The sequence below is a fragment of the Homarus americanus genome, unplaced genomic scaffold, assembly GCF_018991925.1.
Source record: "Homarus americanus isolate GMGI-L3 unplaced genomic scaffold, GMGI_Hamer_2.0 scaffold6317, whole genome shotgun sequence".
Taxonomy (NCBI): domain Eukaryota; kingdom Metazoa; phylum Arthropoda; class Malacostraca; order Decapoda; family Nephropidae; genus Homarus; species Homarus americanus.
In genome coordinates, this window is record NW_024730668.1 from 17,840,707 (window position 1) to 17,857,625 (window position 16,919).

A 16,919-nucleotide genomic window follows, 5' to 3' on the forward strand; every position below is an offset into this window, starting at 1 on the left:
CCACAGGCAAAAATGCAGAAGCCATTATTGATCACCGACCCTAACAACCACTGGTTATAGTGGCGAAAATCCCACACGTGGGCGCAGCGCTGTATTCCACTGAGCGTGTGTGAGAGTGAGGCGGAGTGGACAACTACGTCATCATCATGGCGGCAAACAAACGCTATCATTGATGCACTCGGACGATTCCCGCGAAATTTTCGTTATTCAAGAGAATCCAGACGTTATTATCGAAAATGGGTATGTATTGTAACTTGCCGTTATTGTCGAAAACGTTATTGTGGAAGTCGTTATTGGCGAGAGCCTACTGTACTGTACTTGTTAGTCTTGTTTCGAGCAAATATACATTGTTGACTTGGTTTAAGATTCCTACTCAGAGAGTTAAGTCATTATACTCAATGGGTTAAGTCAAGCATGGCTAACCTTTCCTCAGTCATGGGACACAGTACGGTTTAGGTATTTTTCTGCTGGCCAACCCACCAAAAGTTATATCCTACCTAACCCAAAAGTAATGTTAATATTCAGGGGCAGATCCAGGACTGTCAAAAGAGAGGGGTCCAAGAAATTGTGGGTGGGGGGTACATGGCAAGCACAGCGAGCCCACCCAGCTGGGCTTTTCTGGGGGGGGGGGGGCCACTGTAAACCTCCCAGAAATTTTTTTGAAATCTGACCAATATCATGGGCACTTTGAAGCCATGTGCACTTGATATTTAAAGATATTCTGAGGTCAATAGTAATTACTTTTTACTATACAAAAACACCTGAGTAAAATACTGCATTTAAGAAAAAAGTATTGGAATTTTCTGATGAAAATGGGGAGTCCAGATCCCCGGAACCCCCTCAGGATCTGCCCCTGATATTGTACTGTATGGTACCTATGATAGCATGACATCATGACTCATATCCTTTTGATTTAAATGGTGACTCGCTTCTATACATCCACTTTGGGACTTGTTGTGAGAGTGAGGTGTTAGTTATTCATGGAATAGTCCCAGCCACTATTGATAAGGGTCTCTTAGGTCTCCCCAGTCCATACATGGGTCTTAGTTGCTGGCTGTAGCTCATAAAGTGATGCTTCATGGTCAAGCTTTCATATCAGACTATGGTGCTCAGTATCTTAATATTTCTTTTTGTGACACAAGTTCTTGAATAATAATAATAATAATAATATTTATTGAGTATAATTATCATACAAGTTTATACACTAGTTGGATTGGCATTTGTATAGACAATGCAAGTAAAGTATTGTATCCAGTTCAGCATGTATATAGACACTGCAGCAGTTCAGCATGTGTACAATGCAGGTACCGTATTTGCCGGTGTATAAGACTCATTTTTATTTATTTTTTATTGTTTCACAAATTACCCTGCGTCTAATGCGCCCGTATTACGGATGGGAGGCCGAGCGCCAAAGGCGGAGGTGACTAGCTAGGGAGTCTGGGACGAGCAGTAGTCCACTAAGCAAAAAAATTTTGTTACTAATAATAAGATACTGAAAAAACAAGCCAAATTATCACAATCTATTATAAAAAACTTGCGACAAATTTGCCGAAGATGTAAATAATGGCTTAACGGCAGAGGGAAGCTCACAACATCTCACTGTACCTCCTTCCCCAGCATATGTAACCCACACCAGATACATGTCTTACATTATTTAAAAACTGTATTACCTTTAAGAAACATATGTTCATTAAAAATTATCTAAATGAAAAATGCCCCTAGAAATATTAAAGAAATGTTAACAGAAAGTTCAGCTGCCAGTCAGCCATTTGCAATGAGTCGATGACACCAAAACAATAGCGATGGTGCTACACCCTGGTGGCCGATCGTGGCAACACAAAACATCACAGCTAAAAATACGAGTTTCACATCCAGTAGGTAATTCTCTTGACCAAAATATAAACAAGCCACACAGCTGCTCTGATCAGAGGTAGAGTTTGCTTAGTATAATGTTACTATATAGTGGTCCCTTGGTCAACGAGCGCCTCGGTTAACGAGATTTCGGTTAACGAGTTACCTCCCATAAGATTCTTAACTTCGGTTAACGAGCAATCCCTCAACATGTTTTCACTTGCATTTGGCGGTCCAGCTGTAGTATTAGTCCGCCAATACAGTAATCGGTTTTAGGGCTTAAATTCCTTACTATTTTAGTAAATATCAAGAAGTTATACTATTCAATAATTTTAAAAGTATAATATTAAAATTTTTAGTCATTTTAACAATTATTGAACTTAATTGAATTAAAGACACTAGTTTCATGCGTGCCATCCAGCCTGGCAACACACCAAACAGGCGCCAGTCTCTCTCTCTTTTCAGTGGAGGGAACCTCTTGCTTGAGACTCTTCAACTAAATGCTTTTTTCTGTGTTTGCATGCAAATTATTGGTCATTTTGAAATTTAATTTACATATTGACAATATATAATGCAGTGCAGCATTGATTTAAGGAAAATAATCTTGAATTAAACCAAGAGAACTAAAATTTTATGGGTGAAATGGCGCCATGGGGTGACTTCTCTTCCACCCCAATGCCTTTTCTTCTCCCTTCTCCTCCACCCCTATTCTAATTCTCATCATCATCATCATCCAGGAGCCTTCTACATACACACCTCAAAGTAAGTGTACTTTTCTACCTTTTTTTAATTTAGGCAATTTTCGGTGAGCTGGAACCAATTACCCAAAAATCCATTGAAACAGTGGTTTCGGTTAACGAGCAACCTTCTGGGACAGATTGTGCTCGTTAACCGAGGGACCACTGTGCAGTGCAGGTAGAGGTAATATTTACAGCCAAACTGTGGAATGCTCTGCCTTCTGTGTTTCCACACTCATACAATGTCTCAATTTAAAAAGCTGATTTTCCCGCATGTTCGTGGTGTAGATTAACGTACAGTACCGGTAATCTTTTTCTTTTCTATTTTTAGTTTCTTTTTACTCCTATTTTTTCGCCCCCAGGCCCCATTGTGGGTCGATGACCTCTGCCCGGGTGGGTTATTCCTCGTAAAAAAACAAAACAGTACAATAATTTGACCAAGGATAACCGAGAAAGCCATCAGAAGCTTGTTTCCAGTACAGGTTGACAATCCTTTATCCGAATTTCCGAAAACCGAAAAGCTCTGAAAACCGAAAGGTGTTTTGTGGAGCAAAACTTTTTTTTTTTTTTAACAGGGATTAGCCCACCAAGGCATAGATCACTGACCCACATTGGGGCCTGGGGGGCGAAAATGTAATAGTAATACAGCTTGTACTAATTATAATAATAATAATTATTCATAGTAAATAAAAATTTTAATAAAAATACACCAAAATTAAATAATAATGATAACAATAATAATTATAATAATAAAATTAATATTAATTATAATAATAATAATACTGTATTAATAAAATAATAATAATAAAGAAATACAAGAATGAAAAAAGATAAAAAGTGAGAAACACGACCTAGACCTATGAATTATTATTATTATTATTATTATTATTATTATTATTATTATTATTGTTGTTGTTATTATTATTATTATTATTATTATTATTATTATTATTATTATTATTATTATTATTATTATTATTATTATTATTATTATAATTATTATTATAATATTTTCGCCCTCCAGGCCCCAATGTGGGTCAGTGACTTGTGCCCTGGTGGGCTAATAAAAAAAAAAAAAAAAACTAACCATTCTGAAAACCGAAAAATTCAGAAATCCGAAATGCCTCTGGCCCCAAGGATTTCGGATAAGGGATTGTCAACCTGTACTAGATGGTCCTCTGAAGGAACAAGGCATTAGATATGATTGTTAATGAATAGACAGGATATATAGGTATAGTGTACTATGTGTACTGTATTTGTAATGCTGTGCCATAGATGTAACACAATCATTTAACGATAACTCATTCTATTTTCCAGTTGTTCTACCAAGTGCTGAACTTTGCTATGATAGTCTCCTCGGCTCTTATGATCTGGAAGGGACTGATGGTGGTCACGGGCAGTGAGAGTCCCATCGTGGTGGTGCTCAGGTACAGTTCTGTCTATTGTAGCTACTGTACTTTAGTGGATACAAATTTGATGTTTTCATAAACATCATAAATGCCACATAGAAGGTTGTTTGTTTAATTTATCTGTCAGAAAGATATGTTGAGAAATGTTTCACTTGTAGAAAAGTTTGTGCTACACTGTACTGTTCCTGTGCTGTAATTAATATACCTGTACTGTACAGTACTGTACTATCATTACCATTAGCCACATTTACCTGTATTGTACAGTAGTACTGTGTTTGTTTATTAATATGGGAGTCTGTATGCAGATTTTCTCGACATCCTTGGCAATGTTTCTACTGTTTTGACTTTTAAGAACATATTTACTGTAGTATTAAAATATACCTGTCTGCGGTACAGTACCAGGACACATATCTTGGTTACGAGTGTAGGAGAAACAATGAGGTGGTGATGGCTGTTGTTACATTCATGCATTTTTTATATGCAGTGACATTTTGTTAACAACAGTGGGAGTATGGAGCCAGCATTTCATCGGGGCGATCTCCTCTTCCTGACCAACTATGACCATGAGCCTATTCGTGCCGGGGAGATCGTGGTGTTCAAGGTTGAGGGGCGGGACATTCCCATTGTTCACCGCGTCATGAAGGTCCATGAGAAGTAGGTTGTCATCGCTTATACTGTACAGCTCACTTGCCCAAGCTTATTCACCGAGTGATTAAACTTTTATTTGATATTAGCTTTTGATTTTCTTACTTATTTAGTCTCTTAATGTGAATTCAGATATAGAATTACAACTAAAAATACATATACAGTATTGTGCTGTACTGTATAAGTACAGTATACAGGACAGTTATTTAATAACCATATTCCTTTTCCAGTTACTGTAATTGATATGAGAGTTAATGTTAATAATATATTACTGAAAATTCAGCCCAGACTTATTAAACTGATGAATAAACAAATTATCTTAGTCATTGAATACATTTTAATTTTCTTGTTGACTGTAAACAAATTAATGATTATTTCATATTGGAAGTTGGTAAAGGGTAAGCTTTGGGTACAGCCATCAATTGTTGCTGATGGTAATAAATGTTATATTTGCAGGGACGATGGAAGTGTCAAGTTCTTGACAAAGGGAGACAACAATAATGTTGATGACCGCGGCCTGTACGCAAATGGACAGGCTTGGCTGAATCGCAAAGATGTAGTCGGACGTGCGCGGGGATACGTCCCTTTCATCGGCATAGTTACGATCATTATGAATGACTATCCAAAATTCAAGGTAAGTTTTGACTTTACCAGAAAGTTTTACTTGGTAGGAAAACAATAATCAATAGTTTGTTTGAACAGAGACAAGGTGAAGGATGTGATGTGTGTGTCAGGCATCTGAGAAGGGTTGTGTAACATTGAATGATGAATGGAGGCACAAGTGTGTGAGTTAGTGTTGTACAGTACTTGAGATACTCACTTGGTATTGGTGTGAAGGTCATGTAGTTCTGGGCTGTCATGAGACGGACCATTCCTCCTTATATAAGTTTAATTATTTCTTTGTTTTAAAAGCTGTGAATAAGAGCAATGAGTTTTGTTTTTGTTGGAATAATTTTGCTGATAAGAACAAGGATTACGTAGAATGATTACTGTGTATACTGTACACGTGCATAATCCAACACCTGATTTTTGGGTAAAACAGCCTTATTTTTTCTTATACATAATGTATAAACTGACTTGAGCTTTTCAGAAGTGATATCCCCATTAGCTGGGAATGAGAGAATTCTGGGTAACGAGACGACTCTCAAACACGGAAAAAATCCCTCATCCCGAGGATTTTTCCTGGCACAGGTACTGGGAAATGTTTCATCCTGGGAATTTGCTCACAGACCTGGGTAAAAAAAATTTGAGAGAGTTTCTGGAGTTTTCCAGAATTACCCATTTTTTTATCCTCGTAATTTTCTCTCAGATCTGGAAAAAATATGAGAGTTACATGAATTTTCAGAAAATTTTCATTATTTTCATCCTCAGAATTTGCTCCCAGACCCGGGAAAAAATGGAGTGAGTGTCTGGATTTATCCTCGGAATTTTTCATTAAGTTCACCTGATTTTTAACCCTTGAAATTTGTTCCCAAACCTGGAGTTCAGAGAAATTTTCCAGAAAAACTCTGAGCAAATTTCAATTCCAGCTATTGGAGAGTTCCAGCTTAGAGAGGTTCCCTCTAATGGAGATGTTACTGTGTATAATCCTTGATATACATAAGAGTATACATAAGAGGAATAATATCCACAGCACTCAGGGCAGGTGAGGCTGAGCTGTGAGCTATGTTATTTTTCAACTTGTAATTTCGGTTAGATACTGTATACTGTACGTAATTTTCTTCGTTTTCTTTTACTCTTGCACGTACGCACACACACTCAATCATTCATACAGAATGTGCAAAAACATAATTATCATAAGATCAAACACATAATGGAAATACAGTCGTGTTGCATCTTATGCACATTTAGCTAACTCATATTAACTTTACGTGCTTGGCTTTGGGGAAAAAACGAGAAAAATATTATTGTAGAAGCGTACAGGTAGTTCTGCTATAACGCGATAATTGTGTTCTTGTAAAATATCGTGTTATAGAAAATCGCGTAATAGAAATAACAGGGCTTATGGAGAAAATAGGGTTAGGTGCAGATTACTCGAAATCGAAAAAATTTAGTAGTTAGCCTAACACAAAGAATAGCACAGTCTAAATAAATGTTACATTCATATCTAATAATGAAATCATAAGTAAATGTAACACTTTACCTTGAAAAAATATGAATGTAACTTGATGGGGGAGAAGGGTGATTTTGAGGTTGATAACATCGAGCTTCTCTTCAAGTGTTATATCCTTTCTTTTACGATCATCACCGGGAATTCTATCACCAGAACGCTTCTTGGAGATATTCTTCTTTACCATATTCACAATTAATACCACAAAATTGGAGAAATAGTAAGCAAAAATCGCGTTATAGCAAACAAGCATTCGCGTTATACAAATATCGTTCCTAATTCATAAATCGCGTTAGAGGAAATTCGCGTTATCAGAACACGCGTTATAGCAGAACTCACTGTATGGTTGGGGGAGATAACGGCATATGAGACACACACCCCATTTCAGCAGGGAGTACAGTATGTAGGAAAAAACTTGTGTGTGTATTTTCCTCCCGTAGCCGTAGTTATCTTAAAATAATATATACAGTACCAGTAAATGTGAGGAATAAATAAAAATATTACCCATAATGGGGGTTAGGTTCCAGAAAACTACCGTGATGGTAAAACCGCATATATTGAAAACTAGTTTTGTCCCATGACCCCAAAGATGCACCCCCTAACTGACCAAAATATACCCCCAAAAATGTGTAGGTACATTGAACGATATAATACTGTATAAGATTGTATTTATTAATGCCAACCAATAATCAATAAAAAATATCAGTGCTTATCACACTTATGGGCATGTCTTCTAAGCTCCTGCTTACTGGGTCTAGGTAGTCTAGTGTGGTGCTTGGCTTATTTACATAAGGCTAGAATCTACATCTACATCCATGTAGGTGGCGCCGTTGTCATCGTCTTGGGTGTCAGTCAGTCTCAAGGGATTGGAGATGGTGGTGAAGGTGGGTTGTATGGATCAGAGTCACTGTCATTTACTGTAGGAGTTGATGCCTGGGCATGAGTGATGTCTGATGGACCTGGTGTTGGTTATTGTTCTTCTTCCTGTTGTGGTGTTACAGGTAATGGCACTGGTGTTGGTGTGGCTGGTGATGGTCTTGGTGATGCAGAGAAGCTCCGAATGAAAGTCATGATCATAGCCTGCTTGGCTGTTGCGTGACATTCCCAATAAATTTGCTTGTAGGGTGCTATGTCTCTTGTTAAATTTGAAGTTAAAGTTTCTCTTCTCTTGAAACTGGAGTCGGCTTCATTTATGAGATCAACTAACTGTTGGTGAAGGGCCAGTATTTTTGCAAGGTTTAATATGCTTAATGTAGAGCTGGGTTCAACACATTCCTCATCTTCCTCTTCTAATCCAGGATCATTCAGTGACTCGCCTATTTACTGAAGAACATCACTGTCAGGAAATTCTTGTTCAGCAGCTTCCACAAAGTTAATGAGGTCAGCAGATTGTAGGTCTTCAAAACCCTCTTCAAGTTGTGCTCATGTCGTATTCAGGACCCAAGTCAAAAGTGATCCTGCTAAAACCCAACAAAGTCAGTGCTGTCAGGTAACAGCTTGCACCAACCATTCAAGAGACATGTATCACCGACTGCAGCCCAGGCCTTGTCAATAAACCGAACACTATGTAGAACGTTGAATTTATTCATCCGGTACAGTATGCCCCCCCAAGTGTAAGGGCGGTAATGAGCGGGATGGTTGTCCGCCGCTTGTTTGCTTGTTCGCGGCCCCACTAGGGGGGGTAGACGGAGGTGAGAAGGTCGCTGCTGCATCGTCACACATCAGACACTACCCAGCCAGCACCACAGCTGCACTTCCCTCACTGTTCGTTACAATTCTGTGTGCTCATCTGAGGCTCCTGGGGCTCGTGGGCTGATTCCCTAGTCCTTCACTATTTGGCTGTCAATCTCCGGACACCTACTCCAGCTACTACCGCGGCTGCCACGTCATCGCCACTTCCTCCATGCCCTGGCGTCTCTCTTGTGTGGCAAGACATCGTCCACCAACGCCAAGTGAGGAAGCTGCCCTGGACCTTCTCCCTGAGAGCAGACCACCGCGTTAACAGAACATTCTAACGGGCTGCAGCCGTAGGAAATATCTGTACTTTGTTTGACTCCCATAATTGTTTGACTCCTGTAATTGTTTGACTCCCGTAATTGTTTGACTCCCGTAATTGTTTGACTCCCGTAATTGTTTGACTCCCGTAATTGTTTGACTCCCATAATTGTTTATTTGATATTTGTATGAGTGGTGTCAATTATTGTGATTATTTTCGTAGTAAAGAGATGTCAATCTCTAACGGTTGTTTGTTACCCCTTGGAAACCCATGGTTCTTGACTTTCCTTTTATAAGATCCTGATTAGGCTGGCAAGGGATTTATATCCCTAAGTCCAAGCCTTTACACCAAGTTCGCAGAGTTTTTACTTCACGGTTCTCGGTTATTTGTGGATGACACCCTGGATGTACCCAAGAATATCTGTGGGTAGTTTTAAAGTTGCCGGCATTTTTGGGGCTGGGACAGGGAGCCATTCGTTCTAAAGACAGTAATTTCCTTTACCTGTAATGTAAATATGTATGTGTGTGTGTGTGTGTGTAGACACACATACAAATAAATAATACTGTAATTGGAAAAGCCTCTCACAAATAATCAAACAAATTTATTAAAAATGTGACAGTCTGCCCTCAAGTCCGTACTCTATTACAGTACAGTAAGGCCTCGAATAACGACGGTAATGTGTCCTCCAATATTGCAGTGTAAGGTGAATCATCATATCGTTAATCATTAATTGCCATTAAAATACAATTAATGAAAATTGCAAACTATATTCTTTAAATAATGTTTCTGAATTCACCTTATACAATATAAATGAATAATAATATGGTCATACAAGAGAAGATGGGACTCCATTGTTTTCGTTAGTGTTTACAGCCGGGAGTCCGGGATGATAGTTCTATACGAGAAAATTAAGAAAATAAGACCCTGGTTGTAGCTGTAGTAAAATTAATGTAAAAAAATTAATATACAATCATCCCTTGGTTATCATGCCTAATTGGGACCGCACCGAGTGCGTGATAACGAAAAACACGATAATGAAAGTACAGAACCTATGGTATTTATTCTATTTGGTTCCAGGCACCCAAGACCCAACCCCAATTTTCCCATTTTACGACCATGTAGACCCACTGTAGATATACTGTAGATGTTATGATAAGTATCAGAAACACACATAGGCATGGCTAGGTTTATTACAAAGTGATGAAAAGGGTACACTCAATACTGTAGTCCACAAAACATGTAGCTATGCTTTTTTTATTTGAGTCCCCCGTCTGAGGAGTCCGTTTTCTCATTACTTCAGGACGCCTGAGTCCTCCGTTTTCTCTCAATCTTAGAGTGCACCCGAGACTTCGTTATTCCTTAGTAATGACACAGAATTTGAAATTGCAATTGGGGTTGCAATTGTTGAGGCAACTTAGATAGGTCTGATTACAGTTGGAACATTCAAGATCCATTGTGAGTGATGTTGAAAGCTTCAGCTGTCTTTATGGTTGGTAAAACTTGTCAAGTAAGTGAGTGTCAAGTCTGTCAGTATGAGTGGCATGTGTGAGTGCTTGTGTTTGTACAACCGCTTTTCAAGTTTTGTTACCTCCATCCACTTTCATCCATCAAATGTGTTATTGTCAATTTGTAGGTGAAAGATTTTATCCTCAATAGATGTAGGTGAAGCAAGGGGGTAACAATACACCTTGGAGGCAACTGTGTGATAACTAAATTCTCGGCTTAAAGATATAGATAATGTAATGGTAAGTATCAGAAACACACATAGGCATGGCTAGGTTTATTACGAAGTGATGAAAAGGGTACGCTCAATACTGTAGTCCACAAAACATGTAGCTATGCATTCTTTATTTGAGACCCTCGTCTGAGGAGTCCGTTTTCTCATCGCTTCAGGACACCTGAGTCCTCCGTTTTCTCTCAATCTTAGAGTGCACCCGAGACTTCGTTATTCCTTAATAATGACACAGAATTTGAAATTGCAACTGGGGTTGCAATTGTTGAGACAACTTAGATATGTCTGATGACAGCAAATGTGTTATTGTCAATTTGTAGGTGAAAGATTTTATCCTCAATAGATGTAGGTGAAGCAAATGGGTAAAAACACCTGGAGGCAACTGCGTGATAACGAAATTCTCGGCTTGAAAAATGCGCTATAACAGCAGGTGTGCAGATTTTGATGGAGGCGTGATAACGAAAATCGCGATAACCAAGTGCGCTATAACCAAGGGATGACTGCATATGTTTTAAGTAATGTTATTTAATGTTGTTAAATGGAACAATAGAAGTAGCTAACCACTAATGGCAAAGAAAAAAAAAAGAAATGGATTGGGAATGCCAACATACAGTATACAGTATGTGCACATTTAAGGATACCCCGTCATTTATCTTTTTAAGAATAGGTACAAAAAGATTCATTTTTGTTTATTACTGATTATGTATTTGATTGAATTAATGAACAATACAATTCATTAAGAATACGTAGAATATTAAAACACACTAGAGGTTAAGAGATGGCATTGTTGTCAGTGTTTACACCCATAATGTCAGTTATCCACCTGAAACTGAAGAAAATAAGACCCTGGTTGTTGTTGTAGTAAAATTAATGAAAAAAATGTGTTTTAATTAATGTTATTTAATGTACAGTAAAAGTAAAAACTGATGTTAAAGAAAAAAAGTGAGACTGATAGTAGAACGCCAATGTATACTTGCGCCCTCAAAGAAACATAGTCATTTATTTTAAGAATATGTACAAAAGATTCATTATTGTTTACTACTGAATATGTATTTGATTGAATTAATGTTTATATTTGTGAAATGAACAATGCAATTCATTGATAATACATAGAATATTAAAACACACATGAGGAGTCAAGAGAGCATTGTTTTCGTGTGATGATGGTTCTTCACAAGAAACTGAAGAAAATGAGACCCTGGTTGTAGCTGCAGTGAATTTAATGTAAAAAAAAATTAATACCAATATGTATGTTTTAAGTAATGTTATTTAATGTTCATAAATGGAACACTAGAAGTAGCTAACCACTAATGGTAAAGAAATAAAGCAAGACGATTGGGAACACCAACATATGTACAGTAAGTGCGTACATTTTAAAACATATCGTCATTTCTCTACATACGAATATGAAAGCAAAACTTATTTACTGTTCATATATGTTTTAAATAATACTTACGAATGTAAAACAAAAATTCTACTCGCCAATAGTGGTAAAGTCTATAACATAAGGACAACCAATGATGTTGTGTGAGTTTTTACTCAGATGACGAAGTTATCAGGTTCAACTCTGGCTGAAGCTGTAAGTTCAACTTTGGCTGAAGCTGTAGCTTTACATAAAGCTGTTGCTGAAATTGTTACTGAACCTGAAGTTGTTGTTGAAGCTGCTTATGATGCTGAATTTGATGATATAGCTGTAGTTAATGGTTTAGGCCTTTGAATAATAAAATTGTCAAAAGAACCTTGCATAGCTGCTTTCTTTTCTCTATACAACTTTATGTAGAGGCCATTTGCATTTATTTAAATTTTAATGCTTTGTTCTGTTAATGGATCCACTTCACCTTTTTCATATCGTTTTAACTCATCTAGTTTCTCGGCTAACCTTGTACACTTTCTATTAGCTTTTGAAACAACACTACCATCACTTGCTCTCTTGCTCATGTTGAATAGGGATGCAAAAATGCTGTAAGAAACCTAAGAAAGTTTTTCTCCTTTTCCTGTTCAGATGCTTGAAAACAAAGGGTCCGCCAGCTGCGACTGTTTATACTAGTGATGTTGGCGTCACCACCAACAAACCCGGCAGCCTCCGTGCACAAGGCCTGGTTTTTTATAATTTCGGGATTTAGTTACTATTTAACAAAAATTTAATATTTTGTTTTAAATTTTGTTGTAAGTACGAAGAAAATAATGGCGTATTGAATTGGGTTCTAAATTAACCAGGGTCTTAGATATGAATATTCGTTAGTTGAACCGTCGTTATCGGAGGCTTTGCTGTACGTTATTAATAGAGCACGGACTTGAGGATAGACTCAAATTTTTAATAAATTTGATTCTGATTATTTGCAAGAGGCTTTTCCAATTATTATTTATTTGTATGTGTTTTGTGTGTATGCGCACACACACACATACATACAATACTACAGGTAAAAGAAATAATTGTCCTAAGGGCAAACACATAAAGGGAATAATTGTCCTAAGGGCAAACACATAAAGGGAATAATTGTCCTAAGGGCAAACACATAAAGGGAATAATTGTCCTAAGGGCAAACACATAAAGGGAATATACATTTCTTTGTACACAAGTAAAAATGTAACACCCCCCACCCACAAATGTTATTCGTGGATTTAGCGATTCGCGATCATTTTGAGAACGTAACCCCCACGAATTTGGGGGGCCCCCTGTACTGTTGAGCCGTGAGCTCCTCGTCTTCATCCTTTGCATTGTTGATTGCCGCAAAGGCAAGATCCAGATAGAACGGCTTGAATATAGACATAACTTCTTGATCCATAGGCTGTAGCAGTGATATAGTTTGTTGAGGTAGATATATAACTTTTATTTCACTTTTGAAGATCATTGAGGTTTGTAGGGTGGCCTGTGCAGTTGTCTAACAGAAGAATAACTTTGAAGGGGACATTTTTCTTGGCACAGTAGTTCCTCATTTCTGTATGAAAGTGAGTCATAAACCATTCCTCAAAAATACTTTTGGTCATCCAGCCCTTCTTATTAGCACACCAATGTACAGGTAGCTTTAACATGCTTCTGTTCTTTAAGGGACTAGGTTGGGCCAAGTGGTGTATTAGCAGGGGCTTACACTTGTAATCACCTGCAGCGTTGGCGCAGAAAAGAAGAGACACACGTTCCTTAGCAGCTTTGAGGCCTGTCATCCTTGCCTCTTCTTTGGCAAGGTAAGTCCTGTCAGGCTTACACTTCCAAAACAAAGCTATTTCGTCAACGTTAAACACTTGGCAAGGTAAACATTCACCTTCTTGCATTACCTAATGAAACTCTTGTGGGTACCAACGAGCAGCCTCGGCATCGGCAGATGCAACTTCACCAGACACCACCTTGCTTGTTACAGCGTGTCTTGATAACATTTTTGCAGCCGGTCCCTGCTTGCTTGAAAAACATGCTTATCCTTGTCGGGAACATCGGAACATTAAACCAACTATTGTAGATGTGTCTTGCCTTGCTCTGCAGCCGTTTTGATGTTACAGGAAGCTGCTTCTTGTAGCAATCTTCCATCCACAAAAATACCCCCTTCTCCATTGGTTGCAGAAATTGATCCTTTTGAACCCTGACGATACGACTCGCAGATCTTGAAGATGCTTCATTAAATACTTTCATCACATCAGTGCGAACCTTATACATAGACCGTATGGTCGACTCATTGGCACCATATTCCCGGTACCGCTGCAGCGGACGTAGTACCATCACTTACGTTTTTATCATATCTATCTTTTCCTGCAGAGAATACACACGTCTTTGTCACTTAGCTGGATCAGGAACCTTAACGCTCTTCTTGTTCACAGGTGTCATGATGGAGGGAGAGTAAAAGTTACTAATATTGCACCAAAAACAAGCACAGAGCAGGAAACTGTCTTTAAACACCAGCCAAAACGGCACGGGAAAACAAATGCTATCGCTGGAAGTTGGCGCCACGAGCCGTGCTGCCATCTCTTGGCAGTCATTGTTACCGCTGTTGCTCTCGTGGACCTGTCCCTGTCCCATGATTATTCCGCGATAACCCATATCAATCGGTGATAAGCGTACAGTGAACCCTCACTTTACGCGGTTAACTCAACCCACAGGGTACCGCGGAAAGTGAGAAATGCGTAAAGTGAACAACGTAACATATGGAATTAAATGAAATAGAGACCGGCTGACCCCCAAACTCCACTTTTTCCGACACAATACCTATGTTCTAGTAAAAATAACATCTTAATTTTTTGATGGTACAGTGGTCCCTCGGTTAACGAACTCAATCCGTTCCAGCAGGTTGTTCGTTAACCGAAAAGTTCGTTAACCGAAACCATTGTTTCAATGGGTTTTTGGGTAATTGGTTCCAGCTCACCGAAAATTGCCTAAATTCAACAAAAATGGTAGAAAAGTTCACTTACTTTGAGGTGTGTATGTAGAAGGCTCCTGGATGATGATGATGATGATGATGATGATGGGAATTAGAATGGGGGTGGAGGAGAAGGAAGAAGAGAAGGCATTGGGGGTGGAAGAGAAGTCACCCCATGGCACCATTTCACCCATAAAATTTTAGTTCTCTTGGTGTATTTCAAGATTATTTTCTTTAAATCAACACTGCACTGCATTATATATTGTCAATATGTAAAATATATTTCAAAATGATCAATAATTTGCTTGGAAACACAGAAAAAAGGGTTTAATTGAAGAGAGTCTCAAGCAAGATGTTACCTCCAGTGAAAACAGAGAGAGACTAATGCCTGTTTGCTGTGTTAAGAGGCTGGATGCCGCACATTAAACTACAGTAGTCACTTTACCATCAATTATGTTCAATAATTGTTAAAATGACTAAAAAATTGAATATTAAACTTTTAAAATTATTGAATAGTATAAACTTCTAGATATTTACTAAAATAGTAAGGAATTTAAGCCCTAGAACCATTTAATGTATTGGCGGACTGATACTAAAGCTGGTTGCCCGGCCAGTGCAAGCGAAAACATGTTGAGGTCGGTTCGTAAGAAATTCGTTAACCGAATTGAAGATTCTTATGGAAGGCAGTTCGTTAACCGAAATTTTGTTAACCGAGGCGTTCGTTAACCGAGGGATCACTGTACATGCACACAATTAATTCTTAAGAGAAATAGAGAAATACAGTCGCAAGTTAATGTCCATTCAAATAATGGATTCAACTCCCTCCCCCTCTTCTCACACTACACTCCCTGGCTCTTCCCTCTCTGAGAAATTTTTGGGGGAAAACCACTAGATATTAAGGTATAGTAATAAATAATACCTCAAACTAAAGTTAGGATAATATAATTGACATTGCTGGATTCCTTGCAAGACGAGGAATATTTTGAATATACACTTCATATATTTTGCACAAAAGATAACATATTTGCTCTGAGTAAACAAAATACTTGCATTAGATCTAAAATTTGTATGCTTAATGCAAAATCTATGATGCTTATATTCAAAATGATTATCAAATTGTAAGAATTCCAGCAATGTAAATTATATTCTGGCCGGATAATTTGTATGAATTTTATGAGCTAAATAAAAAAATTATACTTCACCCGCGTAAAGGGGTACTCGCACCGCGGAATGCGAGCATCCCGGGTTCCGGCAGGGTACCGCGTAAACGTGGAAACGCGGAATGTGGGACCGCGTAAAGTGAGGGTTGACTGTACATGTGGTCGCAATTGAGGATACTGTTCTAAGACAGATCAGCGAATATTGGGTCCCACGATTATCGAGGATACATGTACCAATAAATAAGTTACAACCAAAATACTGTACAGTACAGTGATATCTTATTTCGCCGGAACAATTGGTGCTGAGCACTTCCGGGAATGAGAGATTTCCGGGTAACGAGACGACTCTCTCAAAGCCGGAAAAAATCCCTCATCCCCGGAATTTTCTGGATAACGGAAAAATGTTCCTAGAAGTTTCAGAAATTACCCATTACGTCTTCTCTTGAACCCGGAAAAATATCTCCCATCCCTGGAATTTTCTAGAATTTTCCGGGTACAGTACAGGAAAGTTTTCTCGGAATTTCCAGAAAGTGCGCCTGATTTTCATCTCTCAAACCCCCAAAAAAACTCCTCCATCCCCTGAATTTTCTGGTTATCGGGAAAATTTTCTCTGAATTTTCTTGGAAAATTCCGGCTTTGGGAACGATTTTCCGAGAAAATTTCAATTCCGACTATCACAGAGTTCCGGGTTTGAAGGAGTCCGGCTAACGGAGATATTACTGTACTGTATTGCCAGAACCGTAAATAAAAGCCAAATGAAACAGTAACACAATCATCATTTGCATACACTCCCTGCTTCACCATAGCAACCAGACCAACAGGAACACTACCTCCGCTGACTGCCACACTCTGCGCCCTCCTCCCGCTTCTTCTCTCTATACAGCTCCTCCCTGACTTACGACCTACTCGACTTACGACCACCTGGACATACGACCG

The 16,919-nt window shown here is 38.4% G+C and overlaps 1 protein-coding gene across 1 annotated transcript in view; it reads left to right on the top strand.

The window, feature by feature from the left end:
* The window catches only part of LOC121867256 (signal peptidase complex catalytic subunit SEC11A-like), a 29,617-nt gene extending 24,278 nt beyond the window's left edge, over window positions 1–5,339 (top strand). The window contains exons 2-4 of the mRNA XM_042367115.1: window positions 3,906–4,015; window positions 4,502–4,651; window positions 5,099–5,339. Of these exons, the coding sequence (XP_042223049.1) occupies window positions 3,906–4,015; window positions 4,502–4,651; window positions 5,099–5,324 (486 nt within the window). The 3' untranslated portion in view covers window positions 5,325–5,339. The remainder of the gene's footprint in view (window positions 1–3,905; window positions 4,016–4,501; window positions 4,652–5,098) is intronic.
* Window positions 5,340–16,919: the final 11,580 nt, after the last annotated feature.